General features: G+C 47.3%; 10 protein-coding genes across 10 annotated transcripts; 4 read left to right on the top strand and 6 right to left on the bottom strand.

Moving 5' to 3' along the window:
* Positions 1 to 3096: 3096 nt before the first annotated feature.
* On the top strand, positions 3097 to 4892 carry EYB26_004486 (uncharacterized protein; the record flags this gene model as incomplete). Its single annotated transcript, XM_054263777.1, has 3 exons — positions 3097 to 3602; positions 3658 to 3802; positions 3861 to 4892. 3 exons carry the CDS (start codon positions 3097 to 3099, stop codon positions 4890 to 4892), a joined length of 1683 nt encoding a protein of 560 aa, XP_054119752.1.
* A 525-nt stretch (positions 4893 to 5417) lies between these two features.
* EYB26_004485 (uncharacterized protein) lies at positions 5418 to 6825 on the top strand (the record flags this gene model as incomplete). The annotated part of the gene is made up of 7 exons (XM_054263776.1): positions 5418 to 5593; positions 5653 to 5765; positions 5818 to 5898; positions 5972 to 6394; positions 6451 to 6485; positions 6541 to 6679; positions 6776 to 6825. 7 exons carry the CDS (start codon positions 5418 to 5420, stop codon positions 6823 to 6825), a joined length of 1017 nt encoding a protein of 338 aa, XP_054119751.1.
* Positions 6826 to 7067: 242 nt separating this feature from the next.
* Positions 7068 to 9306, bottom strand: EYB26_004484 (uncharacterized protein; the record flags this gene model as incomplete). The annotated part of the gene is made up of 2 exons (XM_054263775.1): positions 7068 to 8994; positions 9050 to 9306. 2 exons carry the CDS (start codon positions 9304 to 9306, stop codon positions 7068 to 7070), a joined length of 2184 nt encoding a protein of 727 aa, XP_054119750.1.
* Positions 9307 to 12621: 3315 nt separating this feature from the next.
* On the bottom strand, positions 12622 to 13251 carry EYB26_004483 (uncharacterized protein; the record flags this gene model as incomplete). Its single annotated transcript, XM_054263774.1, has 1 exon — positions 12622 to 13251. One exon carries the CDS (start codon positions 13249 to 13251, stop codon positions 12622 to 12624), a length of 630 nt encoding a protein of 209 aa, XP_054119749.1.
* Positions 13252 to 14083: 832 nt separating this feature from the next.
* EYB26_004482 (uncharacterized protein) lies at positions 14084 to 15082 on the bottom strand (the record flags this gene model as incomplete). Its single annotated transcript, XM_054263773.1, has 4 exons — positions 14084 to 14229; positions 14285 to 14362; positions 14416 to 14907; positions 15034 to 15082. 4 exons carry the CDS (start codon positions 15080 to 15082, stop codon positions 14084 to 14086), a joined length of 765 nt encoding a protein of 254 aa, XP_054119748.1.
* Positions 15083 to 15647: 565 nt separating this feature from the next.
* On the top strand, positions 15648 to 16577 carry EYB26_004481 (uncharacterized protein; the record flags this gene model as incomplete). Its single annotated transcript, XM_054263772.1, has 4 exons — positions 15648 to 15669; positions 15886 to 16211; positions 16271 to 16441; positions 16512 to 16577. The coding sequence occupies 4 exons, from the start codon at positions 15648 to 15650 to the stop codon at positions 16575 to 16577; spliced, it is 585 nt and encodes a 194-aa protein (XP_054119747.1).
* A 480-nt stretch (positions 16578 to 17057) lies between these two features.
* EYB26_004480 (uncharacterized protein) lies at positions 17058 to 19750 on the bottom strand (the record flags this gene model as incomplete). The annotated part of the gene is made up of 5 exons (XM_054263771.1): positions 17058 to 17166; positions 17237 to 19156; positions 19218 to 19376; positions 19449 to 19596; positions 19645 to 19750. 5 exons carry the CDS (start codon positions 19748 to 19750, stop codon positions 17058 to 17060), a joined length of 2442 nt encoding a protein of 813 aa, XP_054119746.1.
* A 708-nt stretch (positions 19751 to 20458) lies between these two features.
* Positions 20459 to 21439, top strand: EYB26_004479 (uncharacterized protein; the record flags this gene model as incomplete). The annotated part of the gene is made up of 1 exon (XM_054263770.1): positions 20459 to 21439. One exon carries the CDS (start codon positions 20459 to 20461, stop codon positions 21437 to 21439), a length of 981 nt encoding a protein of 326 aa, XP_054119745.1.
* Positions 21440 to 21506: 67 nt separating this feature from the next.
* Positions 21507 to 22608, bottom strand: EYB26_004478 (uncharacterized protein; the record flags this gene model as incomplete). Its single annotated transcript, XM_054263769.1, has 2 exons — positions 21507 to 22451; positions 22519 to 22608. 2 exons carry the CDS (start codon positions 22606 to 22608, stop codon positions 21507 to 21509), a joined length of 1035 nt encoding a protein of 344 aa, XP_054119744.1.
* Positions 22609 to 23362: 754 nt separating this feature from the next.
* On the bottom strand, positions 23363 to 26585 carry EYB26_004477 (uncharacterized protein; the record flags this gene model as incomplete). Its single annotated transcript, XM_054263768.1, has 3 exons — positions 23363 to 25130; positions 25185 to 25714; positions 25770 to 26585. The coding sequence occupies 3 exons, from the start codon at positions 26583 to 26585 to the stop codon at positions 23363 to 23365; spliced, it is 3114 nt and encodes a 1037-aa protein (XP_054119743.1).
* Between the last annotated feature and the right edge of the window lie 746 nt (positions 26586 to 27331).

Raw genomic sequence — 27331 nt, 5'->3', positions numbered from 1 at the left:
ACAATAATTGAATTGGAAGAATAGTCAAACATCTAGACAGAAGCAGCACGGCGAAACAGAGTAGCTTTGTTTTCACAACAGCTTAACATCCACAAGTGGATGTAATCTTTGACTCGATTATGAAACGAAGAGGATCAACAGCAAATGGTTAAATAGACTAGAGCGATGAGACGTGAGAACAAGCAAATCTCGTGATATGACAGTCTTGAACCGAAACAAACAACACAGATTTATGCTGACTTTCCTGGCTGTAGTAAGTTTTTATGACCGCACTGGGGTCGGAGAGCTGAGGGGTATGACATTTCAAGCATAATCAATAACAATTCCATTTTCGGAGCCCCTGGTTCGTTACATATTGTATCAACTCTCCTCGATCCAGTTTGTCTTTCAATGAATCGGATCTTCTCTTGAAACAGTTGTGTCGACAATGTTTCTCGTCAAAGCCATTTTTGCGCATGAGCCTCATCATTTCCTCTCTTTGGTCAGATGTTGCATACCACCAGTGCCCTGTTGTTCCACTGCATTTCGCTATGCACCACAGAGCGCAAGCAAGCATGTCACCATTTGCAACGTTGCAACCGGATCTCAGCAGATGGAGAGCCTTTTCTGTGCTAACGCCAATCCGTACATCATCTATACACGGGCTACCACTGGAAATCAGCGCAGTCACAACTCCGTAGTCTCTCTCATGCTCCATTCTAGCTCCATATTTCACTAGTACTTTGACTGTTGAAAGATTGCCTTTAATTGTTGCCCAATAAAGCAACCGTCGTTGCTCGATGGAAAGATTGACATCAACCCCTTGGCGGAGGAAAAAATCGACAATGTCACTATAGTCACTTCTGCATGCTTCGTAACACGCTTTTCCACACTGATTTTTGAGTACAAGTAGGTCAAATTGGCTGCCTCGATTGCGATGTTCGTTGACCATCAATTCAACAGCATATTTATTACCAAGTTCAGCTGCGTGGACGAAGGGTGACTTTGTAATCTTGTTTTTACGGGGATCTTTTATTCCTGCTCCTTGTTCCAGGAGTACTTTGTGATTATATCAGGATGATCGGCCTCTACAGCCCAATGTAGTGCAGTTTTTTTCAAAATCATCCTGGAAATGAATATTGGCCTTGCCTTCAGAAAGCAGCATCTTTGTCACATCAACGTAGCCGAAGAATAGCAGCGGCCAGGAATGGATGGAATTTCTTCTTCAAGGCTTCTCTCTTTTCGACACTGACAGAAGGTACGCGATGCCGATCATATTGAGGGCAGTAGCCAGTATAATCTTTAAATTCACTCATTAAGACCCCTGTTTGCAAAAATTTGGAAACAGCATTCGTTTGGCTATAAACGACCGCATATAAGAATCGGGATTTATATTCGTCACTTTTGAGAGCTTTCCGATATAGGAAAGGGTCCAGTAAGTTGAACATGAAGGTGCATGTGCTAGCCATCTCTTTGAGATGGCGCAGCTCTAAATGGTTGGCCATGAGCCAGAATAACTCGATCAGAAGTGATTCAAAAGACATTTTGTCCAACAAAATCCCAGAAATCAGCTGAGTAAGCTGTGATCATTTTCACAAAGAGGTTTGTTTCCCTCCGAGTATTTTGTGGAATTCCATGAGGGGTTGGGTGAGATTTGTTCATAGTGACACTTCTTACTACTCCATCGAGGCCGCATCCAGCCATGGTTTCATCGTTGCAGGGCATATACTACTAGATATGATGTTTGAAAGTTAATATCTGAGGCCCTACGAGAATATATAATTTTTAGCATGCTCGGACAGAAGATTTCTTATTGTCATTCACAGAGGGCGCCCGTAGTGTATGCTAGTAGAACGATACCTAGGAACAACATCAGAAGCCCGCCCCGGATACTACTACTAGAATGTGACAGAGTAAGCATTGGTCAAATTGTACATTGTCTTTTTGGTTTGGCGATATCCTGTGCTCCCACAGCTAGTCAATGATATGTTCCACTGGATGTTCGGCCCATTCTATTCGAAGATTGGGTACATCTTTTACAGAATGCCACCGAAACCGTGCCGACGGATACAGAAAGGAACCCAGCAGCAAAGCTAGTTCACTTCTTCGAGAACGCAGTTCATGAAAGGGGGGAGTCTCGTGCTCTATCATCTGTCCGAGCGATAGAGGCTAGTCCTAGTTTGAAGGAGATGAGCTGTGTCAATGCCCCGTGGGTTACCAACTGGATGCGTCAATGGGGGATCATTGCCAGAGGAACTAGTGATGGTAGCTCGAATAGTAATAGTAGTCGGGAGACACTCAATAGTAATTGGGGGTTTCTGCGCCTGAATCGAGGGGCACAAACGAAGTGCGTACACTGAGCAGTTCCGACTGATCCCCAAATCGACCGTGATAAATGTTCTAGAGATATCGGATTAGATTGGCTACAGATATTAGACGAAATATATGTTGGACATCGAAGAATCATAATACATTTGACGTATACATGTACTGGAAGAGCGCATATTATTCGGTGCAAATTAAGGTTGTTCTTTAAACACAATTTCCTTCATGGCTAACTGGGTCTGTGACCCTCAATCACAAGATGAAGTTGACAGTAAGCTAAATCTACAGGTTTGGTTCTCGAGAAAAATATGATGTTTACTACGTAGTAACCTAACTGATCCACTACAGTTCGAATTACCTAGTCATAATTCTCGATGTCCTGTGACGTTGCTGGTCGTATTTGTAACTATTACTATATAGCACACTGAAGCCTATCCAGGGGAAAATCTAAGCTTATTAACCAGAAAAAACACATCAGTCAGTGAGAGAAAATCAGAATATAACTTGCCCTGCAACATTTTCCCCTTTTGGTCTTTTCTGGAGTTCACCATTATTGCCTATTTGGGAGAGACCCACGGAAACTCCGGGAACTCCCGTCCATCTCCACATCATTTCCTTTGATGCGTGAGAGCTGTTTTTCCTAATGAAGGTATCGAATTTTCAGGTCTGGCATTCCGCAAGGTTTTCACTACCTATGATATTTAGACTCTTTCCACCTGGTGGTGATTCCAGATCGTTCATCACCCGACTGGAATTCTCTATTGCTCCGCGACTTTGAATTGGGAGGATCCAATGGCAGCAAAATCTGGCACTCCACAGCTCAACGGCCAGGCTGAGAGCGCCATCGGTCTTGATAGTACTGATTTTGAGAATAATACTACGCCATCGTCAGACTCGGAAAAGGAACAGCATCCGTCGTCCCCTGCTGAAGAGGAGCCTGCTGGCCAGCGGACAGTGAGTGGGATCCGCTGGTTCCTCGTGTGCGTGGCCATCTACTCGGCCAACCTCCTCTATGGACTGGATACGACCATCGCAGCAGACATTCAAGCAGCAGTATCAGAGACCTTTGACAATGTGACATTACTAGGGTGGTTGGGGGTGGGATTTACCCTTGGCTCGACGGTGGCCATTTTGCCCCTAGGCAAGGCATTTGGAACTTTTGATCCAAAATGGGTTTTCGTGGGATGCTTGATTACGTTTGCTGCAGGCAGTGCCTTGTGCGGCGGGGCCCCGTCGATGAATGCGATCATTGTTGGAAGGGTCTGGGCTGGTGTTGGAGGAGCAGGGATGTACCTAGGGTATGACTAGCTTCCTCATACGACGATAGCTAATGCTAAATCTGTTTTTGTGAAGAACTCTGAACCTTGTGACAATCCTCAGTACGCCCAAGGAACAGCCATTATATGTAGGAATAACTGGCTTCGTATACGGCAGCGGATGCATCCTAGGACCTATTGTGGGTGGATCTCTTGCGGATAGCTCAGCTACCTGGAGATGGGTTTGTTCTTTTTCACTCTCCGCATCCGACTAGTAATAACTGCTAACAACTCATGTAGGCATTCTATTTGAACCTTGTCATCTTCGGCGTCATGTCCCCCATCTACCTATTCATCCTCCCATCTCTCCCTCGCTACCCAGAAAAACCATTCTTAGAAAAATTTCGTTCCCTCGATTGGCTGGGCATCATTTTGACAGCGGGTGTCTACGTCACGTTTACTGTGGCATTCACATTTGGTGGCTCGATCTGGGCTTGGAGTGATGGCCGCATCATCGCCCTCCTTGTGGTATTTGGAGTCCTTACCATCGTTTTCTGTGTGACGCAACGATACTCTGTCTTCACCAACAGCATCGACCGGATCTTCCCCTGCGAGTTCTTGCTAAATCCTCAACTAGTTTTACTCTATGTGTGTATGGCCTGCGGAGGCACCGCGCTTTTTGTCTCCATTTACTACATCCCGTTATACTTTTTGTTTGTGCATGGAGACAGTGGTACGGGTGCGGCTGTCCGTTTACTTCCATTCGTCTGCTTTTACGTGGCGACCACGCTTACCTGTGGCGGGTTTATGAAGCGGACGGGCTACCATAACGTCTGGTACCTCTTCACTGGCATGTTCATGACGTGCGGCGCCGCTACGATGTATACAGTTAAATACAGCACCCCGGTAGCCCATATTTACGGGTTTTCTATTCTGCTGGGGCTGGGAATGACGACAACACAGGCTGCGTATGCTGTCGGTCCGTTGCTGGTGAAGCCGGAGCGGGTAGCGGAGGTAATCCAGTACTTAAATATCTCGCAAGGATCGAGCCAATTGATCGGATTGGCGATTGCCAGCTGCATTTTCCAGAGTCTGGGGTTCACGCGACTTAAAGCCATCTTGGCCGACACAAACTACACGGACAGCCAAATCCAGGAGGCTATTGCGGGTGCGCGGAGTGAGTTGCTCCAGAACGCGGCTCCCGATTTAAGGGCGCGGTGCGTGGATGCGATTGTCAATACGATTGATGACGTCTGGGTCATGATCATTGTTGCTGGAGCGTTGTGGACAATCTGCTCTCTATTCTTAACGCGTAAAAGGCATCTAGATTAGTCAAAACTGCAGAAAGATATATCGGGTAGTGTCTCCAAAATTGGTGTATTATTAAGGGTGGCAATCAGAAATAGACATAGAATTGAGAATTATTACATCCATAACATGTCCTCTGTGGTCTTAAACTGCCCTATAACCCTGAGTGCATTTGTTACACTGCAGGTGAACATGTATCAATTGATTTGATAAATACCATCGTCATTCATTGTTCCCCCTTTTTTTTTGGTGCACCTGAAACCCTAACCTTTCCGCTTTGAGACAGCTCCGGAAACTCCTCTGAGGCTCTGACTCTGTCCGCATATCGTATCGGGATAAATGCAACTAAAGAACCTCCGTGCAAATCTGGAATAGGAAATCCGGAGTCTAGCGTACTCCACCCCGCTGCTGCAGTTATATAAATCTATCATTTGGTATCCTCTATATACATTCTACGATATCCTCTGTGATTTCTGCCTCTTTCATAGAAGAATTCATCATCTAGTTCACACCACCAATTGACCACCACCCTTCAGATCAAGAGCAGAAATGGCGCTTTCAGCAACATTCAAACAAGCCGTTTTCAAGACCGCCGGCGGTCCGCTGGTCGTTGAGGAAGTACCCCTCGTCCAGCCCAGTGCCAACCAGCTTCTGGTGAAGGTCGAAGCATGCGGCGTGTGCTTTTCGGATCAAATGGCACAACACAATATGATGGGTGCGGGATTGTATGTTGTTGTCGGCTAACGTCTTAAATATAAGGATAAATGTTAATCACTGTCTACAGTCCCATCGTACCCGGCCACGAGTATATCGGTCGGATCGCTGCTCTGGGACCCCATGTTACCGGCTGGACAGTTGGAGACCGCGTTGGGGGAGCCTGGCACGGAGGCCATGATGGTATATAATACAGGCCATTCGCAGTCTGCAAAATACTGACAGCGATCTAAAGGAACTTGCAAAGCATGTCGAAAGGGCTGGTACCAAATGTGCGACAATCGATCAGTCAACGGTGAAACCAAGAACGGCGGCTGTACGTTTCTTCCCAAGACAGCCCCTTCATGCATCGATCCACGGTTTGATCCACTGAAGTTGACATGAGCTAGATGCTGAATACTGCTTCCTTAATGCGGAAGCCGCCGTGCGCGTGCCCACGCACTTGCCGGCTGCCAAATACGCGCCGATGCTGTGCGCCGGCGTGTCCGTCTTCAACTCAATCCGTCATATGAACATCGCCGTCGGCGAGACTGTGGCCGTGCACGGGCTCGGCGGTTTGGGCCACCTGGCGGTCCAGTATGCGCGGAAGATGGGCTACCGGGTCGTCGCCATCTCGAGGGATGCAAGCAAGGAGCAGTCGGCACGCGAGCTGGGAGCACATGAGTATATCGATTCCAGTGCCGTGGACGTTGGTGAGGCTCTGCAGAAGCTGGGCGGCGCCTCATTGATCGTCGTCACTACACCGTCGTCAGAGATCGCCAATCCGTTGCTGAAAGGGTTGGGCATTCTGGGCAAGCTATTGTTTTTATCAGGTGAACTTTGCCTATCATTTCTGGTTTGGCGCTGTCAATGCTGACGAATTGCACAGTACCGGGCAAGGTTGAGGTAGATACTGCCACCATGGTAAGTCGGGCCTTGAACTGAACGAATGGAATATATATAGTTAACAACTCTGCAGCTTGGATATGGCCTCTCCGTGCAGGTTTGGCCCTGTGGTCATGCCACCGACACGGAAGACGCGATCGCCTTTGCGGAGATGGAGAACGTCGAGTGTCTGGTGGAAGAGTTCCCACTTGAAAAGGCAAATGAGGCATACGGTTAGTTTCCTTCTTCCTTTCTTTTCCTTTTTTTTTTCCCAAAAGAATAGCAACTTCCAACCGACAACTAGTCCAAATGCTGATATGAATTTGCAGAGGCGATGCTCAAGGGTACGGTGCGGTACCGAGCTGTGGTGACGATGTAGAAAAAAAGATGGGGAGAGTTAATAAGAGACAATGATAGTAACCTGATGTTAAGTGTCGGGAGTACTGTCTAAAGATAGATTCAGCATTGATTCCATAGATCCAGGGCATAAATGCAAGGAGATGCACGAGAGTTAGGTCTGGTACTTCTATGTCTATGTAACTCTTCTTACGTCCCTTTTCACCCACCGGTCCTCGAGAGGCACGTGTATAAAGGGGAGAAAGAAAATTAATATAACAAAATTTATGTAAAGTTCCACGTATCGGACAGATTCCTCGATCCCACGTACAATGGCTCAAAACTATATAAAGAGTCGCCATTGTACGCCAATCCCATCTCTCCGGCCATCGTGCTCTGGAACTCGACCCATGGTGTATCCATCAGCCTCATGCTGCCCAGGTCATCATTGAATTCCGGTGCCGGGGTGGAACCTGAGTGCAAGCGGGCGCTAAGAAAGTCGGCCTTAGTGGCGAGTCCCCGGGTGACGCTGGCAGCGCTCGTGGCGACGGCAAAGTGGGTACCAAAAACCTCAAAGACAGTGATAGCGCTGTCGAGGGCGTTGCGGGTAGCCGGCGTGGACGGGTGCAGTGGATAGGCGAGCACGAACCCGGCCATCGAGAGGGTGGCGTTCCACTGCCATTGGAAGGCCTCATACCACCCCTTAAGAATATCGGTAGTCGTCAGGGTCTGATGGAGAATGTATGTAATGGCAATGGCATGATTGATGCAAGAGACGGCATGATCATCCACTTCAATCTGGGTGGGAGAGCAGCCAGACGGGAAGCAGATGAAGGGCCGGTAGAGGTTCATGGACAGATTGTGGTAGAGAAGCTCCAGGAGCAGGCGTTGACGCTGGAGCCACAACGGCGCGTACCGTTCCAGATCCAGCGCCGATCGATCGGTCGAGAAGGGTTTGCCCGAATCCTTGCGTTTAGTCTTCATCGCGTCCGGAATGTTGTGCAACCAATCTTGGAGGTTATGCAAGTGGGACCGGAGCCATTCGGCCGGCGCTTCCAGATAGGACGGATCGACATACATATTCTTGATGTTGCATGCCTCCTGAATCTCAGCACATTTGTCGTAGAAGCCCAGGTAGATCGTCTCGACAGTGAGCACCAAGGTTGTCACGAGCCGGCTGTATGACAACCAGGTCACCTTGTCGCCGTACGCCGCAATGTTGGAGACAGAAAACCGAGCTAATTCGTGGTCGTCAGCCGGAAGACTGCAGGTGGAGGTCAGGTCGGATGACAACCACGGTCGGCCGAGCTTCATACACGTCTTGGTCTCAACTGCGTAGAGAGTCCACCAGATCCGTTTCCGCAACTCTTGCTGGGAGCGAGGAAGGTTGTCAGGCGGTTCTAAATGCAAGCCGAGAATGTGAGCGACACGCACAGCAACCGCCAAAGTAGTGTGCGCCATGTTTTGGAACGACGCATTACAGAGATAGACGACGGAAAAGATATGACATTGGAGCGTCGCAATGGACGGGCTCTCGGCGTCAGAGGTGAGGAGCGCTTGCGAACGGCGGTAATACAATCGACCGGCAATGCTCGCATCATCGAGGTCGACATTATGGTCCAGCCGAGGGGCGGCGATGGCAGTATCATGCTCGTGACTGGAGTGGACGCCATACTGCATGCAGAGTGCGAGGACGATGTCGACGAGTGCGGATGACTTCCGTGTCGTGGGTGAGAGGTCCCAGAGAGATTTATAATGCTCCCGGAACTCGGATTCGTCCAGAATTTGGTAGATGGGGTGGTACGAGTGCCAGAACAGACCGAGAAAGTAATCCTCTTCAATCGCGTTCAGGTACGTCTCCGAGCCAGCCGCCGCTCCATCAGCGACAGACGAGGGCGGCTTTTCGAGGGCCTGCTTGGGCGAGGTAGGACTGGTAAAGGTCCGGCTGGCAGAATTGGGCTGAAGATGGTGGTCATTTTGAGGTTGTTCCAGTACAGTGCTCAGGTAGCTGCTGACGCGGCCCATGAAATAAAAGGCCGACGACGGGCCATACCACTGAGTCCGCGAGGCTTGTGCTGAGCGCGTGTGAATACCGTCCAATCCCCGTTTTGAGCTCGAGCGACGTCGGGTTCGGTTCGGATGGTCATGGTCATCGACGGATTCTAGCTGTTCTTCGACTTCTTGAAGGCGTAGCTGCAGACGCTCGATCTCTCTGTTTGTTCCTCTTTAATTGGGGGGCACGATCAAGACGGGGAAAGCGGGCGTACCTGAGGGCATGGGGTAGGGTGCGCACCTCCTGGGCTTTTTTGGTGCAATGGCCGCCCCGCGTGTGGCAGTTTTTACAGGGAAGGCTGCTGTCGCACTTGATGCGATGGGCACGGCACCAATCACAAGCCCGTGCAACCTGGTTTCGTTTGGGACGCGGAGAGGTCTGGGCAGATAGAGAGGAGGCGGACAATGAAGTGTCGTTGACGAGACCGGGGTTGGTATTGCTGTCGGGGACGATTGTGAAGGTTGAGTACATCGTCTGATGATGAATGAGTGATAGAAATCTGACGACCTTGGGCGGGGGAAGGGTTGAGAGAGACGAGCACGCAATTGCAAAAATAGTAGCAACGGTGGGGTGGATGTTCAACCGTCGAGATGGATGGCGGATCAATATCTCCGGGAGCCCTTTCTCCTTTGTTTTGTTTCTTTCTTCCTTGCCTTTTTTTTTCCCCTTTTTTCGTTCGTCTTGTTCTCGTTTTATTTATAGTATACTATGTATATGGAGTTTCAAATCGCCTCGGTTGCCTTTGATAGTAGCCTCTTTGGCGTATTACCTGCATTTGAAGGGCTGGTTTTATACGGCTCTGGCACGAAACCAGCAGAATATTGTGACCCCCGGTGTAAGTGACGGCGGTATCGACCAACGTACCATGTACTGTATAGCTTCATTGAAGCATAAGGTCAAAATTCGTAATCCACTAGTAACGCTTTTTACCACGCGCATTTTTTCTTGATACGCCCGGTTGTCATTCGCTGAATTATATTAGGACTACTGCGGCTACAAAGATTTCTGGCGAAATTAGAAAGCAGTAGAATATAGAGCGGAGAAAAGAGTAGAGATTTGATTATTAGTAACTAAAAGAAACAACAACTCCAAACCTCCCTAAACCACCCTTCCCATCCCCCCCCAAAATAAACCGGAAACTGAACCTATAACTAGTTAGTGCGTTAACATTAGCCATGACTCAGTGGTGCGCAGAAGCTAGCGCGTACGTACAGAACGGGATTACCGTTAACTAGTTAACTAGTTAACTAGTTAAGTTAGTTATCCCTAGCGCTTATCTCAACACAGCCGCCCTGCGCCACGCGGGAGCCATTCTGCCGCATTGGCTGACGCCAATTCGGGTTGGGCGGTGAGAAAGAATCACACCAACTATTCCTTTTATAACTTAGCTAACTAAACTAACTACACTCGTCTTAGTACAGTAAACCGGTTTATAACTGTCGGAACGTCAATACGCACCCCGCCCCCTAGCAGCTATCTCTGTGGCCTCCGTGCCTCGTTGCTACGGCACGCATCCCTTGGAATGCTGCAACCACCATTCCGGCAGTTGTAAACATCACAACAGACGCGTGCCGCTGGCCTATATGTATGTGCCTCAACCCCGGCACCCCGTTTCGTAGCTAGTTAAGCAGAATAATAGGAATACAATACGTTACCACGTAGTTCCTTTTGCTTCACACCGTAGGGCCGTCGGACTGCCCTTTCCCCAATCTAGTTGAGCTGATCCTAGACCGGGATAAACCGACAATAACGAAACAAAAAAAAACACCACCAAATTCGTTATAGAGCAGTTATTCATTAGAACCAGATTCCATACAAATTCCCATACTCCGGCGCGAAATTTTTTTTTCAGATAATAACCCTAAGATACCATTTATATTTATTTTTACCCCAAATAAGGCCCTAGATCGTGTTTTTGAAGCTATGGAGGTTCGATGTTGAAAACTTTGAAATCAACCTGTGATGAGCGCGGATGTGCGTGGAGCAGGGATTATATATATATATCTGAAGTATAAATTATACCTACACAATCTAAAGTACTTACATAGTAGTTGATTGATTCCCCTTGAAAATGCTTGGGTTTAGAGACTACTACTACTACTACTACTACTACTACTACTACTACTACTACTACTACTACTACTACTGCGCCAAACGTATACGGACCAGCTTCCAGAGTTACTTGAAAATGGAGATATCTTTATGCAAAATAATGCGCCTGTTCATACGGCTCATATTATTCGTGACTTGCTTCGAGAAATGCAAGTTGAAGTGATGATTTGGCCGCCATATTCACTAGATTTAAATCCTATCGGGAATCTATGGGCAATTATGAAAACAATCATCCGCCAAGATCACCCTGAGCTAGAAAATGCACCAGATAATGATACTACATTATGCGCATTAATACAAGCAGGCATAGAGACATGGGAATCGATTGAGGAGCGCGTACTTCAAAATTTGAGCGACTCCATGCCTCATAGAGTGCAGGCTGCACTAAACGCAGATAGCTGGTATACAAAGTATTAGGGCTTTTTGGAGGCTCGGTAAACTCTAGTTTAGCCCAATTAGGTAGGCGGTAATAGACGGATACCCGTGCCGCTAGCGCGCACCTCACACCGCGAAGCGGGTGAGGGTGCGCGTCACATAAGTGATATTTTGTATGGAAATTGCTAACAAATTTATATATTCTCCTCAACCCAACGAATTAAATTTGGATCTGAGCGCCTTGGGTAAACCTGCTCAACCAAATTCAATATAATATTACGATCAATTGCCGCCTCGTCACTTGCTGTAAGCGGGGGGGGCAGTGATCCCAAAGGTGCCTCCCGGAGTGCCTTAAGCCTCTTTCTCTCAGCCTTCTTTTCTTCAGCTGTAGCACGTTTTTTAATGGCTCTATTCGTATCTTTTACGGTGAGGATGCCCCCAACCTGCACCTAGCGCTTGCTTTTTTTTAGCAGATTTGCGTGCATTGAGCGTTTGGAGGCGCTCAATTTGAGCCTGTTGTTGATCTTTGATATGGGCCTGCGTAAGGCTGCCGTCGAAAATCTTTTTTAGACTCCTCCGGATACCAGGAATTGCATCAGATATCTCATTTAGCTGGGCGTCAACCTTATTAATTGATCTTTGAAGCTTGTACGCAGTAGTTGGCGGAGAAAATGAAGCATTTGTAGGTGAACTCGCAATATCAGGCTCCTCGGTGCCATCATAAATTTGCAACTCCTGCCCTTCTTGAAGATCAGATTTTTGAATCAAAGGACCAACAATTAGCTCTGGATCAAGAGGCCAAAGCCCACGCGCAGAAAATCCGTTCTGGATAACTCGTGGAGTAAGAGCCTCAGCACGTACACGAGCAATATTGGCTAAAAAATCAATCTTATCGTAAAAATAGCCTCCTAGGTGCGCTTGGTCATTAATAGCCCTTCTATGGATACGTTTATATTGCATAAACGGTAACCCATCTAGAGGCTGTAAAATATGCGTTGTATGAGGTGGAAAAGCTATAGCAAGGATCTTATATTTGTCGCAATAGGATAAGAACTCACTCGTAATATAAGCATCATGATTATCCATAAAAAGTAGGCGAAAATTGTTTCCTGCTTGTTCTCGTGTGTGTTTATCGAAATGTTGAAGCCATTCATATGCAATCGTATCATTTGAATAGCCTTTATCACTTATAGTGATAAGCCAGTCCTCCTCTTTTAGATATTTAAACCAGCTCTCAAGAATGGCCTTTCCGGTAAAAATAAGCATTGGAGGAATCTTATTCACAGTAGCGCTTATACCCTAGATTGTAGAGACTAATTCTCGTGAAGAAGAGCTTGGAATCTCTCTTAAAGCATCTGGATATCTTGTTATAACTTCTTCATCTCCTCCTTGTCCAATTTGGAAGCTAGATTCGTCAAAATTCCAAATATTAGAAGGTGTAATCTTATAGTTTTGTATTGCGATTTCTAGACGGTCAAACCAGGTCTGTATGACAGCTGGGTCCTCAGCAATATGCCGTTTCGGATCGATAGTCTTTTGCTTCACTTTAACGTATTCGTTGCCTAGTCGCTTAAGAAAGCGATAGACCCAGCGATCTCCGAGTTGAGGGAGACTATCCGCGCTGGGGTGCATATTTTGATGCACTTTTTCGGCGTAATTCTTTATCATGCGGACGCTTGGAGGGATTCCTCTGTCATCTAGATCATTCATCCATAGAATTATAGCGCGTTCTTGATCGTCCGTCAATCGCTTATGCGCTGGTTGTCGGTTTAGTTGGGAAGTGCCGCCTAACACGCGTCGCCGGAGCCGTTGGTAATCCACACCGAATTGGCGCGCCAAAGGCTTCATTTTTTGCTTCGGATTTTTCCTAAGTATCTCTAAGGCCTCTGAGATCCTCTTTTCCTCTTCTTCGTATTTATCTGACGGCATTTTGGTGGTGTTTTGGGGGTTTGTAATGACACGGGGAGTTTGAAATATCAGAAATATCACTTATGTGACGCGCACCCTCACCCGCTTCGCGGTGTGAGGTGCGCGCTAGCGGCACAGGTATTGGTAAAAATTCAAGGGGCGATAACCCTAACCCTAAGTCATTGTAAGTGTTTGCTTCATGTTTTCGTGATCGTCTCGTTATGTGAAGCTATTCGCAAAGTCGAGCCCTGGGTAGTATGTTTACTCAAGACAATTCATTGGCCATCAATTGATTGATTCGTAGACGTCCAGGTGGCTATCTGTATTCGTCTAGGTACATAATGCTTTCATAATTTGAAAAAAAAACCCACAGTTTTTGAACCCCATTAAGATAAAGAGCACACCCCAATCCCGGCAAATTTCACGTTTACTTGAAACAAATGGCAGAAACATCACAGATTACATGTTATAAAGGCCGCTTCTCCCCGCTGGCAATACATACAGCCAGAGGACTCCTCTTTACTAATTACCGAAGTAAATACAGCTTCACAATTTGCAATTCGTTTAAGACCGGGTTATTTAATTCCTTCAAGTTGTCTGGATATCGAGTAACAACGAGGCTTTCATGTTTTCGTGATCGTCTCGTTATGTTATGTGAAGCTATTCGCAAAGTCGAGCCCTGGATAGTATGTTTACTCAAGACAATTCATTGGCCATCAATTGATTGATTCGTAGACGTCCAGGTGGCTATCTGTATCCGTCTAGGTACATAATACTTTCATAGTTTGAAAAAAAAACAACCCACAGTTTTTGAACCCCATAAAGATAAAGAGCATACCACAGATCATTTCGTTCACTTATCTTTTTGCTGGGTTCCTCTAAGAAGTCCAGTTCGGCGAGCAGCAATAAGACCGGCTTTTTGACCTTGTGCGGCATAGCGAGAGATGGTTGAGGCTTTACCAATGTGTTGATGGTTACCACCACCGTGAGGATGGTCGACTGCATGAAGTTAGTATCTTCGCAAGGAGACAAAGTAGAGTTTGGAATTACGAACCAGGATTCATAGCAACACCACGGGTCTTGGGCCAGCTGTTACGCTTAACAGCGAACTTATGCTTGGCACGAGAAGCCTCTGTTGTAATATATTAGCATTGAGGAGCATTGCGGGAGTGCAGAGAAACATACTGAGGAGAGGCTTGTCGGTACGACCACCACCGGCAACGATACCAATCATACCACGAGCACCGGAGCTGACAACCTTCTTGGCACCAGAGGGAAGCTTGACACGGGTCTTGCCCTCCTCAGGGTTGTGACCAATGACGGTAACGTAGTTACCGGAGGTACGACCAAGAGCACCACGGTCACCAATCTTCTCTTCGACGTTGGTGACAACGGTACCTTCGGGGACGGAACCGAGGGGGAGGACGTTTCCGACGGTCAAAGAAGCGTTCTTTCCGGCATAGATGAATTGACCAGTGTACATGCCCTCGTTGGCGATGAAGGTCTCGGTGATCTTCTTGAAGCGGTAAGGGTGACGGAAGCTGACCTTGGCCAAAGGAGCACCACGACCGGGGTCGTGGATGATCTCCTTCACCACACCGCGAACGTATCCATGTCGCTCAGCGTAGTCGAGAGTGCGGAATTGGGCGGGGGTCTTGTTGAGACGGGTGTTGGCCGCTGGAAAAGTAGAAATATATGATCAGTATGCTTGTTCCTTCTTCGTTTGTGAAATATTTGTTGAATTGCGATGGCCTCGCAGGAATATCTCGAAGAGGCCTGTTCGTAAAAGAAGGTCGCACTCACTGAAAATGGATCCACGACCCTTCCTCTGGTTGCGGATCACACGACCCATGGCGTCTGTCTATTTCAAAAGTAGAGTCAGAGATAATTGTCGAGACAAATTCGTTGTGTATATCGTGTCGATGGAAAAGAGGTTGTGGTGGTGGTGGTGGTGGTGGTGGTGCGTACCTGGTCTTGATGTTGGACTTGTCGAACGATCAAACACAGACGGTCGGAAGTGTGAGAATTCAAGAAAAGAGACTGTGTGGGTTTTAGGGCGCGATCGCTAACCTAGCCTAACGAGGAAAAGCGGGTATAAGGCTTGGCAGTAGTCACGGGACCGGGCCACTGATGCCTCAGGCTTATATTTATGCCTCAGGCCGCAACAACAAGCAAACAGTGCAAACATTCTGATGAGGCTTCCAAGTTCCAGTAGCTTCCAAAGCCCAGGCCACAGTCCAATAAACGCTGAGTTTACGCTGAGGTCTCCAAGCAACGGTCATCCATCATCTTTACAACAATCTCAAAATCATATTCGCTTTTGCCTCCTCACACATTTTTTCTCACATACTCGCATATCCTCTGTCATATTCTCCTTATTCTCCTTATTCTCCTACTCATTCCCTATCGCTACTACAATGACTACCCTCACACCTGAAGGTATGTGGACCTCACCCCGCTCGTTGATGATGCGCAAAACTTCCATGCTATTCCAGTCTCGTCATAGCCATGTATGACTTGATAGTACGCATGTATCATCCATGAGTCTATATCAGTCACATATGGCATTCATGACTCAATTGAGACTGCGCATATAACAAGCGCCACCTTCTTCTCACTTTTCAGTTCGACTAACCATTCTTTACATATATATAGTCACCTGGGCTCAACGCTCCTCCGATACCGATGAAACTCGCAACTACCTCTACCTCTTCATCAACGTCCCCGATGTCCCCGCTAAATCGGCGGACATCAAGCTCACAGAGAACAATGTTTCTTTTACCGGCACAAACCTGAAAGGCGCCAAGTATGCCGTGTCGTTGGGTCTCTATGCCGAAATCGATGTCGACAACAGTAAAGTACACCACAGCCCACGTGGCGTCGAGATGGTTCTCCGAAAGAAGAAGCTTGGATTGGAGTACTGGCCCCGGTTGTTGAAGGAACCTAAGAAAATGCATTTCATCAAGACCGATTTCGACAAGGTTCGTTCCTGTTTCCCCGACTCTGGTTTCGATAGATAAGCTAACCCTGTGTTCGGTAGTGGGTCGATGAAGATGAGCAAGACGAAGCTCAAGAAGATGACTACGCAGCCAACTTTGGCGGTTTCGGCGACGATGGCGGTCTCGGTGGTATTGACTTCTCCAAGCTCGGTGGCGGAGCTGGCCTTGATATGGCCGGTGCAGGAGGCGCCGGCGACGAAGAGGAAGAAGATGTATGAACATTTCGCATGCCCTATTACAAAGATGAACAAAACATTTACTAACAGTTACTTCTCAAAACAGGATGACGACATGCCCGAGCTCGAGGGCGAAGAAAAGGGTGACAAGAAGATTCAGGAAATCTCATAATCAATCAAATCCCATCTACCTTGCTAACTACCTACACATTCTAAAAGAGGGGCCCTTGATTGTGTGATTGCTGAATCCTTTACTTACGAAATCAAATAATGTGACATGTCATATCACATCATATATTCCTTGTATCAATGTATCTGCTACTTGCAACTACATCGAGGTCCGTCATACGTTGTTTTTGATAGCGAAATGAAATGAAACAAAAAACTACCACGAAATGATTGACCTCTTTTCCTACGTAAATATTGAATCCACGAGTGCATAGGGACGAATATCATAAGATTTAAAAAATTTAGCGAATTCTTGCTTAAAAGTGCTAATAAAAATCTACCGAGTCTCTACAAGTTAGGTAGTCAAGTCCCGTCACTCTTGTATAGTGCCGTAAGATGGGGAAGGGTGCTTAGTTAGATTATAGCAAATAAAAATAGTGTTTGATTATAATTGCACCGTGTCTCGAGTCTCAAGACCTACATTCTAGCTAGAAGTATGGTGCAGTCTAATAGTCATTGTGACGGCCGTGTCCATGACCATGGCGATTCTCCTGGTCTTCATGGTCTCGATGCTCTCGGTGCTCACGATACCCCTGATCCTGGTCATAAGCTCTAGTCTCTGATGGCTGATAGTAGCCACCTCCTTGTCCATATTGTTCATACCTCTCATTCCCAATTGAAGGTGGGGGTGGCGGTGCTGAGTATTGTTGGTTCCGAGGATACTCCGATTGCTGATGTTGATACTGCTGATGCTGCGGCTGCTCATATTGATATGATTGTTGCGGTGGTTCGTACCCTGTGTTATGGCTTGGTACCGGCGTCTCTTCAGGAGCGTCGCGAGTCAGACCAGTACTTGACAGGAATTTTGAGAACCCTCCGAGTTTATTAGCAACATTGGCGACTTCAGACATTCCAGGAATGTTAATGTTCAGCTTCGATAGTTCTTCCCATGGAGCTCCTGAGGAGGAATGCTGTTGCTGTTGGTTCTGTCCATGCTGTTGATGTGAAGAGGCAGCACCAGCTCCAAAGAGACCACCGCTGACAGCAGGAAACCCACCGCCGCCATGGGAATGACCGTGACCACCGCCAGTAGTAGCGGCCTCTTTGGTCAAATTCTTTCCTGCTCTGACGCTCTGGGCGCTGAGCAGATCGTTCAAATTATGACCACGGTCAGATCTAGAGTGAACCCAGCTCTCAACTGCCTTGAACATCGTGCTGTGGGCTTCATTATGCATATCTCTGGCAGCGGGGTGATGGAAGACTCTCAGACAATCATGGGTGACTTGGTCAACAGGGGTATCGATGTGTTCCCATGCATGCACAACACGGGGGACGACGTATTTCAAAATAGCAGCAGCAACTTGGCCGGCTGGCTGGTTGAGCATGTTGGCAAAGTGGTCCTTGGACAGCATGGAATGGGTGGGATCCGTGCAGTGAGGATCGTCCCAGACTTCGTATTGATGTTTTCCTGAGGATTCAATGACTCCCATCGAGCCTGTTTGCAGGGACTTGGAGGCCACATTGATAAGAGGACGAATAAAGGGCGCTAGAAGTGAAAAGACAAATAGCGTCACTGTTTCGGTGATCTTGTCAATAAGCGATTCCAAACCAGGAATCTTCTCGACAATCGAGCTGATGCGTCGCACGACTTTGTCCCTGAATTCGAGAATAGGGTAGATCTGCTCAACGGTTTTTTGAGGGTCGATATCCGGCAAACCTGATACTCCGCTTGGTTGACTTGATTGATAGCCACCTGCAGCGGCTCGGGTCTGCTGATACTGACCAGACCCATAGTCATCACCTCTAGGCACTCTTTGTCCATAGTGGCTTGACTGGTAATCATCACTAGGATCTCTACTCCGCTCAGAGCTTTGAGTGGAATAGCCATCCACTCCTCGAGAAGTAGCATACCCAGTATGCACATGTCGGTTACGATTGGCCTCAGCCTGCATGTTCGATCGTCGCTGCAACTCTTCGGCTTCCGTAATAAGCTCCTTTGTACCGGGGACCTTGCCCAGAAGTCCTGTCAACGCGTTGATAGCTGGGGACTGTGTATTTGACTCAGCTCCAAGCAGAGTATTATCAGCTTCATTGAGTTCGGATTGGGTGAAATGATCGTTTGCCTCGCCGAGAACAGAGTGGAAGAAATCCACCATTCCAAATGTGCCCGTCACAAGAGGGAAGACGCGTTTTCCACGGAGGTTGATCTCTGTAGCAACACCGACATGGGGAAAGACGTTGTGGAACCCCATTTCTCGGAGAACGAGTTCACAGTAATTGGAATGAGCGCCGAAGTCTTCTAGGGTATGGAGGCCTTGACCCAGACACCTAAGGGCTTCGAAGAGATCCTCTTCTTTGCCTTTGTTATTACCGCCGTTTGTGTATAGTCTGCCGTAGTGAATACTTCGAGAGATACTGTATTTGATGTATGCGGCGCTTGTGGCCCAGTCGCCTTTTTCGTTGGCAATGTAATTCTTCATTCCAGTTTCGGGGTCAATGTCTAACTCAATTTGGCGGACGGGCGGGCGTAGGCGCTTGTCATATTGTCTAGCGTCGTTGTTATCGGCGTAATCTTTGGGATTGCTAGTCGACCATTAGCCTTAAGTCGTGGGATGTGGAACGAAAAGGAGAGAAGAGAACTCACTCAATGTGCTCTTCCGGGCGATAAACACCGAGTCTGTCAGAAGTAACTTCAAACTCCCCTGTTGCATAGCCAAATGTCATGAAAGAGAGGATCCAGACAAGAACCCGGATAGTGTCAGCTTGCAGATTCTTCAGTGTGCCAACATCCATAGCTTGAGAGCTAGTAAGAATTCTGTATCAGTCAAATGCACAAAGCTTGACGGTTTACTGATCAAGTTTATTGCAGACTCACTAATCTCGCAGCCAATTGCCAAAGTAGACACGCTTAATCATGGCCGAGGTCCATTTATGACCACGAATGAAAGCAAGAGCTTGAATGGTGTCCTCAATATCTCCATGACGCCAATTCTTGCCTTCGATGGTGGATATAGAAGCGATGTCTACATTGTCAGTGCCCAGCTAGATAGAACACAGAGTTAAAAGCTTACTTCCAGCACCAAATGCTTCAGCTTTACCGGGCAGAACGATAAGCATCAACAGCACAACAAAGACGAACGCAGTCGTCGAACTGCTCTTGAAAGCACCCAACGCCATGATTCTGATGATGTACGAATACCGAGCGAGGAGAATAGAAGATACAAAGCGAGCGAGACGAGTCAATAAAAGGAGGAGGAAAAAGAAATGAAAAGGTTGGGATGTGGCTGTGTGTGGTTATAGTTTCAGCTCTTTTTTTTTGGGCATGTTTGTCGAGTACTGACTGGTACCTACCCCTCCGCCAAGAAGAAAGCGTGGTGATATGATGCAACTATTGGAATAGGACTGAGAGGCGCTGCACCAGCCACAATGAATGAATTGAATTGAATATTTATTCTAGAGAAACAAATTAGGTGACAGAAGAAAGGGAAACCATGAAGATGGGAAGAGAAGAGGCTGATGCCCGCTGAAGGAGAGAGAAGTAAACAAAGAGCCGAGTCTGTCGATGACGTAGTCCAAGACTGAGGCCACGTTTATATACACTCACTGACTTGACAGAGTATGCAGACTTGAAATCATCGTCAATGAAACAGAATGGCATGATAGTCACCAGATTATACGGCCAACAAGCTAAGGTAACATAACATTCAGCCTCTGTTGATACCTAAGTGTCGAGCCTCACATGGTCTGATAAACATAACTAGTGGGGCGGTCAATGCTCAATACTACCTACACAGACACCTCGGCTTGGAGTATCTTCTTGAGTTCGTACACATTGTCCCTTGTATCCAGCATATAATACGAGGATTGTTGAAAGGCAGATCAATCATGACCACGGACAACGAGACATCGCCATATCTAAACCGTCTCCAAAGCGACGGTTTCGTCATAATCCCATCTCTCCTATCAACCCCAGAAATCAACACCCTTCGTGAAGCAGCAACAAAAGCTACAAGTCTTACAAGGGCCGGTCAATGGCCTTACTTTCGTACAGTACCAAAACAATTCCCCCCATGGCCAAAAGATGTTCCGCCTGCTTCTGAGGGCGGGATATGGGGCGTTCAACATCTATTGCATCCGGATATGAGTGGTCGTGGAGAGTTCGCAAAACTTTACTTCTCAGACAAGGTCCTGTGTATAGTTGAGGAATTACTAGGGGTAAAGTCTGCAGAAAAGCGACAACAGGAAGAAGAACCCCTAGTAATGGAACTCTTCAACCTCCTCGTCGCCCCCGAACAAAAAGAATTCGAACTCCGCTGGCACCGCGACGACATCCCACCCACAGTCACCCCTGAAGAAGAACTACGACTCCTCAAATCTAAAAGTCCCCAGGGTCGTCAGTCACACGCACAATACAATCTCGCCTTGTGTCCTGATACGTCTCTGATAGTCATCCCGGGCTCACATCGACGGATACGAACAGAAACAGAACGAAATGCTGATCCGTATGAAGCGTACTTACCGGGTCAAGTAATGGTGAAACTTGAGCCGGGTGATGCGGTGTTTTATGATTCGAATATTTTGCACAGAGGGGTGTATAAACCCAAGCCTGAGGGTGGGGAAGAGACTAGGCTAACGTTGCATGGAAGTGTCGGGTTGAAAGAGAAGACCAGCGCAGTCGATGGAGATATTCAAGTTGCTGATCGGGCTAAGGTCAGAGCTACTGCTGTATTGCAGCATAGTGTCGGGATGTGGATTGACAGGGATGATGCGGATTTGTCGTATATCAGTGAGCGGGCAGAGAGGATGAGGGGGAATTTGATTGCTATGGGAAGAGGGGAGGATGTAGGATATTCCCTGGAGGGTTAACAACCTTTCAAATATATAATCACAGTATATTCACGAATGTACACATATATGTTTAAATATATATAAATCACCCCTCGCCCGAAGAACGAGATTGATCTATCGGCGACAAATGCCTCCCAAATCTCATATCACATCCTTCACGACTATAAGGCACAGAGTCCATCTCCACAGGTACTATCGACGATGTCGAGTCTGGCGATCGTGAATTAGATGCAGTCGTAGTCGTGCTTCTCGCTGGGACGGCACCTCCATCATTGCTGCTATTGCTGTTGCTATGACTATAGATATTGCTGTGGCTGCTGCTCCCACTCCTCAACAGATGCCTGATAGACACAATCGCATCTTCGGGCGACATACTAGTCCGAACAATATCGATGATGGAAGGAACCCAATACTCGTTGCAGTCGCAGACGATTTTGTAGATTGTTTCGAGCTGTTTTTGTTTCCCGCGCCAAAAGTCGGGTTGAGGGTGTTGTTGAATTTGGCTGAGGTTGTATTGCGGTGGGCTAGTGTTGTGATGATCCGTTTTTATAATGGGATTGTTGTTGTTGTTGTTGTTGTTGTTGTTGTTGTTGTTGTTGTCTGCATAATATTGCTGATATGGCTGATGTTTCCCTGTGGGAATACAATAATTCTGTTGGACCATCTCCGGTTCACTGAACGAAATATTCCCACTGTAAGGCATTCCAGCAACAGCTGTAGTAGCAGTCGGATTCCATAATTCAGCGATATTTCCATTTTCAACAATTCTTCTTTTACTAGGCCTCTCTGTCACTGCAGCTTCGGTAGTTTCGCTCCCTGCTCCGGAGCCATATGACTGCGACTGTGAATGCGTTTGCGGCTGTTGCTCCCCATCCTCCAACCTCCTCTTAAGCCTATTCAGTTCCTTTCTCAAATCCTCAATCTCCTTGGCTTGGCCAATATGATATCGGTCCTCATCTGTCCTGGCATATTCGCATTGCTCCTTGCAGCCGCGGAGTATGCATGAAGTGCAGGGATTTTTACGGTCACACTATTCTTCCATCAGAAATGTTCCACCAAGCCCTCATGTGAGGGGAAAGAGTTATTTGAATAAATACCTTGATCTTCCGAACTCGACATTTACTACATGATCGTTGCAGCCGGTTATTTGTAGTACTTGTACTAGACTTATTGCCCGTCGATTCCATCTAGCAAGACGTATGTATGCGCACGCACACATGAGAAGTCACATTGATAGAGGATCCCTCGCGTGCAAAGAAATATATGATCGGTGCATAGGTCGTAACTGAATGGTATATAAAGAAAGTAGCGAATGACGTGACGAGGTCGATCTTATTGACGAACACGAGATCGAGAAGTGTGTGTGAATGTCATGCAGCGCAGCGCAGTGCGATATTTGCAATGTGATGCATCAATTGATAGGTTTCGCACTAGGTCTGTACCTAGGGACACTTTGATAAATAGATGATGGTTCTTCGATCGAAGGCCATGAAGTTAAAACGAAGTAGTATCTATCTATCTTCGGGATTAAAATTCACGTCGATTTTAGCGCCGAAGTTACGTATTTCATAGAAATCAACACTCGATGATCAACGATCGATGATCAACGCTCAATGCGCGATTGCAAGAGTTCTAGAACCACCATATGGATTGTGAAGACGGACAATTCAGCATACATACATATGTTCCACGTAGGCCCAATTACTTCGATCCTTGGAAGTTAACATTAATAATACGAAAATTAGCGTCAATATCACTGACCGTATTGTAATGTTGGTATTTTATACGTACTGGCATGTATAGTTATTTATTACGCAAGGCATGGAAGCATAATCTATTTCATTCGGCTAATAGCTCTTTTACGGTCTTTCTTCGGCGTCACATCGTAAAGTTTAACTACGTACCTCCAAGGTATCATCTATTTTCTTCAAGTCTTTCAAACTAACCCAAGCTCCTCAGCTTGTCCTGTTCGGCAGGCGTTAGGGCCGCAAATAGTTCCTGGAATCCAGGTTTAGCGGACACCTCTTGGAAAAACTGTAACAAAAGTGCTTGGGTCTCGTCATCGCGCTTCCGAACGGCAAAGGAGCCCTCTGTGCCTCCTTCGCCGAATGACATCAATTCTTGTTTTGTGACTCCCAGCCCAAGATCCAATGTATTGCTGGGCAGGTCTTCCCACTCATCATCCTCGCTGTCTGCTTCTTCAAGTGCTGCAGCCGTTGCTGCGTCGATCTCCTTGTTGCCAGAAGCTCCTGCCAGTTCCTCCACAAGAACCTTCACAATCTTTAAATTGGCCGACACAGTCGTGAATTGATCGGGGTTTTGACGGGCCTGGGATCGCGTCTTGATCCGCCCAGTCTCTTGAATGATGAGGTCGCCCTTGACCTGAACCTGTGCCACACGAGGGTCTTCCAGATTGTATAGCTTGCATAGAGCGATAATGTTCTGTTTGATTTCATCATACCCTGCAAAGTTGACCGAGTTCTCTAACCACTTGCTCAACACGACGTTGAGTCCACTCTGTCCATCAAGATTAAGTTGTGCCAAAAAGTCAATAACTTCTCGAGCGCTAATCAAAGTCAGGCGTGCAAAAACAAGAATTAAACTCTGAATAAACTGAGCTTGTTGAGCTGTAGCTAGACGCTGTGCCACAGCTTGAAGCAACTGCGGCAGGTAAGGACCAAGTTTCTCAGAACCTGCCTTCTCAACCAACACAGCAGCCAGTGAGCCCACCTCTGCGGCAGCGACGTCATCAATGTTGGGGCTCAAAAGATGGTCGATAATCAACAGCACCGTTTCAATAGCATCCTTGCCAGACTGCGGTTCGCGCCAAGCAAGAAACTGGTTGAAGTCATGAGACAAGATGTGGCATACTGCTAGCGTGGCAGCGCGAACGAGTTCGCTATCGTTGCCTTCAAGTAAAAGCCGGCTCAACTTTGGCATCACGGTCGCAACGAATCCGTTTGGTAAAGGCTCTGAGCCATGATCCGCCAAGGCTCGTAGCAAGTCAGCTGCCAGAACAGTGAGTGCGCCCTCTTCCGTAATGTTGCCAACATCAATAGCGCCTGTCAATGATGGAAGCACCTTCTCGCACAATCGAACATAAGCATCTGCGCCCTGTTGTGATACGTATTGCACAATATCCTCAAACGTCTCGGTGACCACCATGACCAGATGGAAATTTTCCGCTCCGTTACTGGCCACATTGAAGAGCACATCCAAGGCAGGAGAGTCCAGGACCACTTTAGGTTCAATCATAATAGTGTCACGAAGTGTTTCCGCCAGTGTTACCTTGAGATCATCATTATCGGTGCCCTCTCTCAGATCATGGGCTGCTATGAACTCGGATATTGAGCTGATTATTGGTATTTGCATGGGCTGTGTGGTTGAGGATGGAAGAGCCGGCAGCAGATCTTGCAAGACTCGGATGCAGGCAACCTGGACAACTTCTGAAGAATCCTGCGATATAGCTTTCATCGTGGCTTCCAGGTAGCTGGCTGCGATCGGTTGAAAGTCTGCACCGGCCGTTTGAGCAAGGACACCTGCGACTAAATATCCTCGGGCACGTAGGTAATCTTGCTCATTCTGGAGAGCAAATTGGATACTGTTCGTGAAGCTGGAGGCCACATCCAATGGGATTTGCTGCTCGACCTCGTTGAAGTCTCGAAGCAGCTGATTGAGAATGAACAATGCAGCCTCTCGGGTTTTCCACCTGAATTTCAAGTCAGCAAAATTCACGATATAACAAAGAAGAAGAAAAACGTACGTTGAGGAGGCGTCGGCGAAGAGATTGTTGATATAAACAACCAATGCCTGAACGACTGTGACTTTCAACCATTCCCCGAGCTTGATTATTAAATCACCTCCACAAGTTCTCGGCGTGTAGTTAGCCGTTACGGACGTTTCTTCCGACAAGAAGAGGTTGACATCGATTTCCCAAATACCCTCCTCCTCTGTGGTGATTTGGGCATAAGTCGCGGCTAGCTTGATAATCTCAGGAAGCCACCCAGAAGTTGTTGCCGCTTCATTGGCGTTTTGTAGCTGTGCCTGCAACTCGGCCTTTACAGGAGGAGCCTTAATCAAGGCCTGCATCAAATCGATCTCTTCTAGTACGAGGAAGTCAAGTGTGTAAGGTAAACCATCCGTATCTTCAAGTCTTCCCTGTCGCTCGTCCTGTACAAACATTTCAAAGTAGTGGCCCTGGATGTTTGACAATTCTTCCCAAAGGGTGGTGAACAGCTGTGGGCTCTGTGTCGTCAATAGCGTAGGGAAGACCATACGGATTTTCATAACCGTCTAGATGATGATTATATTAGCAACCGGCTTGTTGTAATGTATGGAGAAAGCCCACCTTGACTGCTTGCAATTTCAATGCAATGACTCCTCTCCATTGGGACGGAACTTCGGTATCCTTTGACTCTTCCTCCTCCGTTGGGCGCTGTGGCAAGGGCAGCTTCATAACCGACAAGAAAAATGGCGACCATCCACTCAGTGCTTCGTCCATGAACTGCTTAACAGCAGCCTTGTGCTGCTCAAGGACCATTTCTAAGGTATCAAAACATGACCGGAAGACGGAGATAGCGAGGGCTCGGATAATTGTTTTTCGCGATTCATTGGTCGCAACGGTGAAGAGAGTCGACACCAAGTCTCGGGCAATACTGAAGAATTGTTCTTCGCTGAAGCCCGTGTCCACCAAATCTAGCAAAACCTTCAATGCGCCATGAAGAGCCCCATCGCTGCTGTTGGGGTCGTTGATAATATGAAGTAATGATGGAAGAAGCTCCGGCCATTCTTCGGGAAAGTCGGCGGCGGCAATCTTACTGACAGCATAACTTGCGGCGGCTTTGATCCTGCGGTTTGTCTCTGCGGTAGTCGCGAGATTGAGGAGGGCGTTACGCAAATTTGCTTTGTTCGCGTCGTTCACCCAGACGCGGCCTTTGAACTCGTCGAGGAGGGGCGACCATGATGCTACAATAAAGGTTCGAAGCACGGAGATGGCGGACTGGCGAAGTGCAGCATCAACGGAGTCGTGGGCAGCAATTGTCGCGAGAGACAGCGGGAAGGCCTCGTTGGAGTAGAGCTGCAGCAGTTGTAGCTCTGCGGATTGGCGAGTCGGTGCTGCGGGGGACTGGGTCGCTGCGAGCAGCTGGAGGAGCTCCTGCTCCATTGTGGATGAGAGCAGTTCGTCTCCTGACTGCGTGTCGTGAGAGGAGGGTAGGACAAGGAGAAAAACAAAAGAAAGAGCAAGGCGAGGAGTGTCAACACCCTAATCAGCGTATCTCGTAGAGATGTGAGGTGATATATCGGAGGGTTGATGATAATTATTTCCCCCACTAACGAGTTAGGAGTAAGCAACGACTTTTACCGGGGTGGAGCGTGCATTTTGCATGGCGCGTATATAATACAGATTTGGCGTGTTTTCCGCCTGCTCTTCGTTCTTTGTGTGTATGATACCGCCAATCCCCTTGTGCATAGATTTCTTGTTGATATGGAGGGAGGCTCTTGAGTCTAGCAGTCAAAGCAGAGAGATGATGAAAGTAGCGATAACATTAACCCCTCGATACATCCATACAACGATAATACAACGAACGATACACAGATAAGACACCGAAATCAGAAATACCGATTACAAAATACAAAATACAAAGTACAAAATAACGTTACAAACAGGCGGTAAGTTTTTGCGATAGTTAGGGTGTTCCTTCCTGACCTGACCTTCCCTTCCCCTACCAACCTGCCCTCTATCCCATATTTAATGCAGCTATCTTCGTTGGCGATGGCATTCTACTCTGAGACAACAATAAATTGATCCAGTATGGAAAGCTGAGCACATTCGTCCCATGAAGTGTAATGACTATCAAAGTCATGCATGTCCACAAAGGCAAAATCGCTGCGTTGTTAGTTCGCTACGGC

Source organism: Talaromyces marneffei, chromosome 3 (genome assembly GCF_009556855.1).
Source record: "Talaromyces marneffei chromosome 3, complete sequence".
Lineage (NCBI taxonomy): Eukaryota > Fungi > Ascomycota > Eurotiomycetes > Eurotiales > Trichocomaceae > Talaromyces > Talaromyces marneffei.
This window is presented reverse-complemented; position numbering and strand designations above follow the sequence as displayed.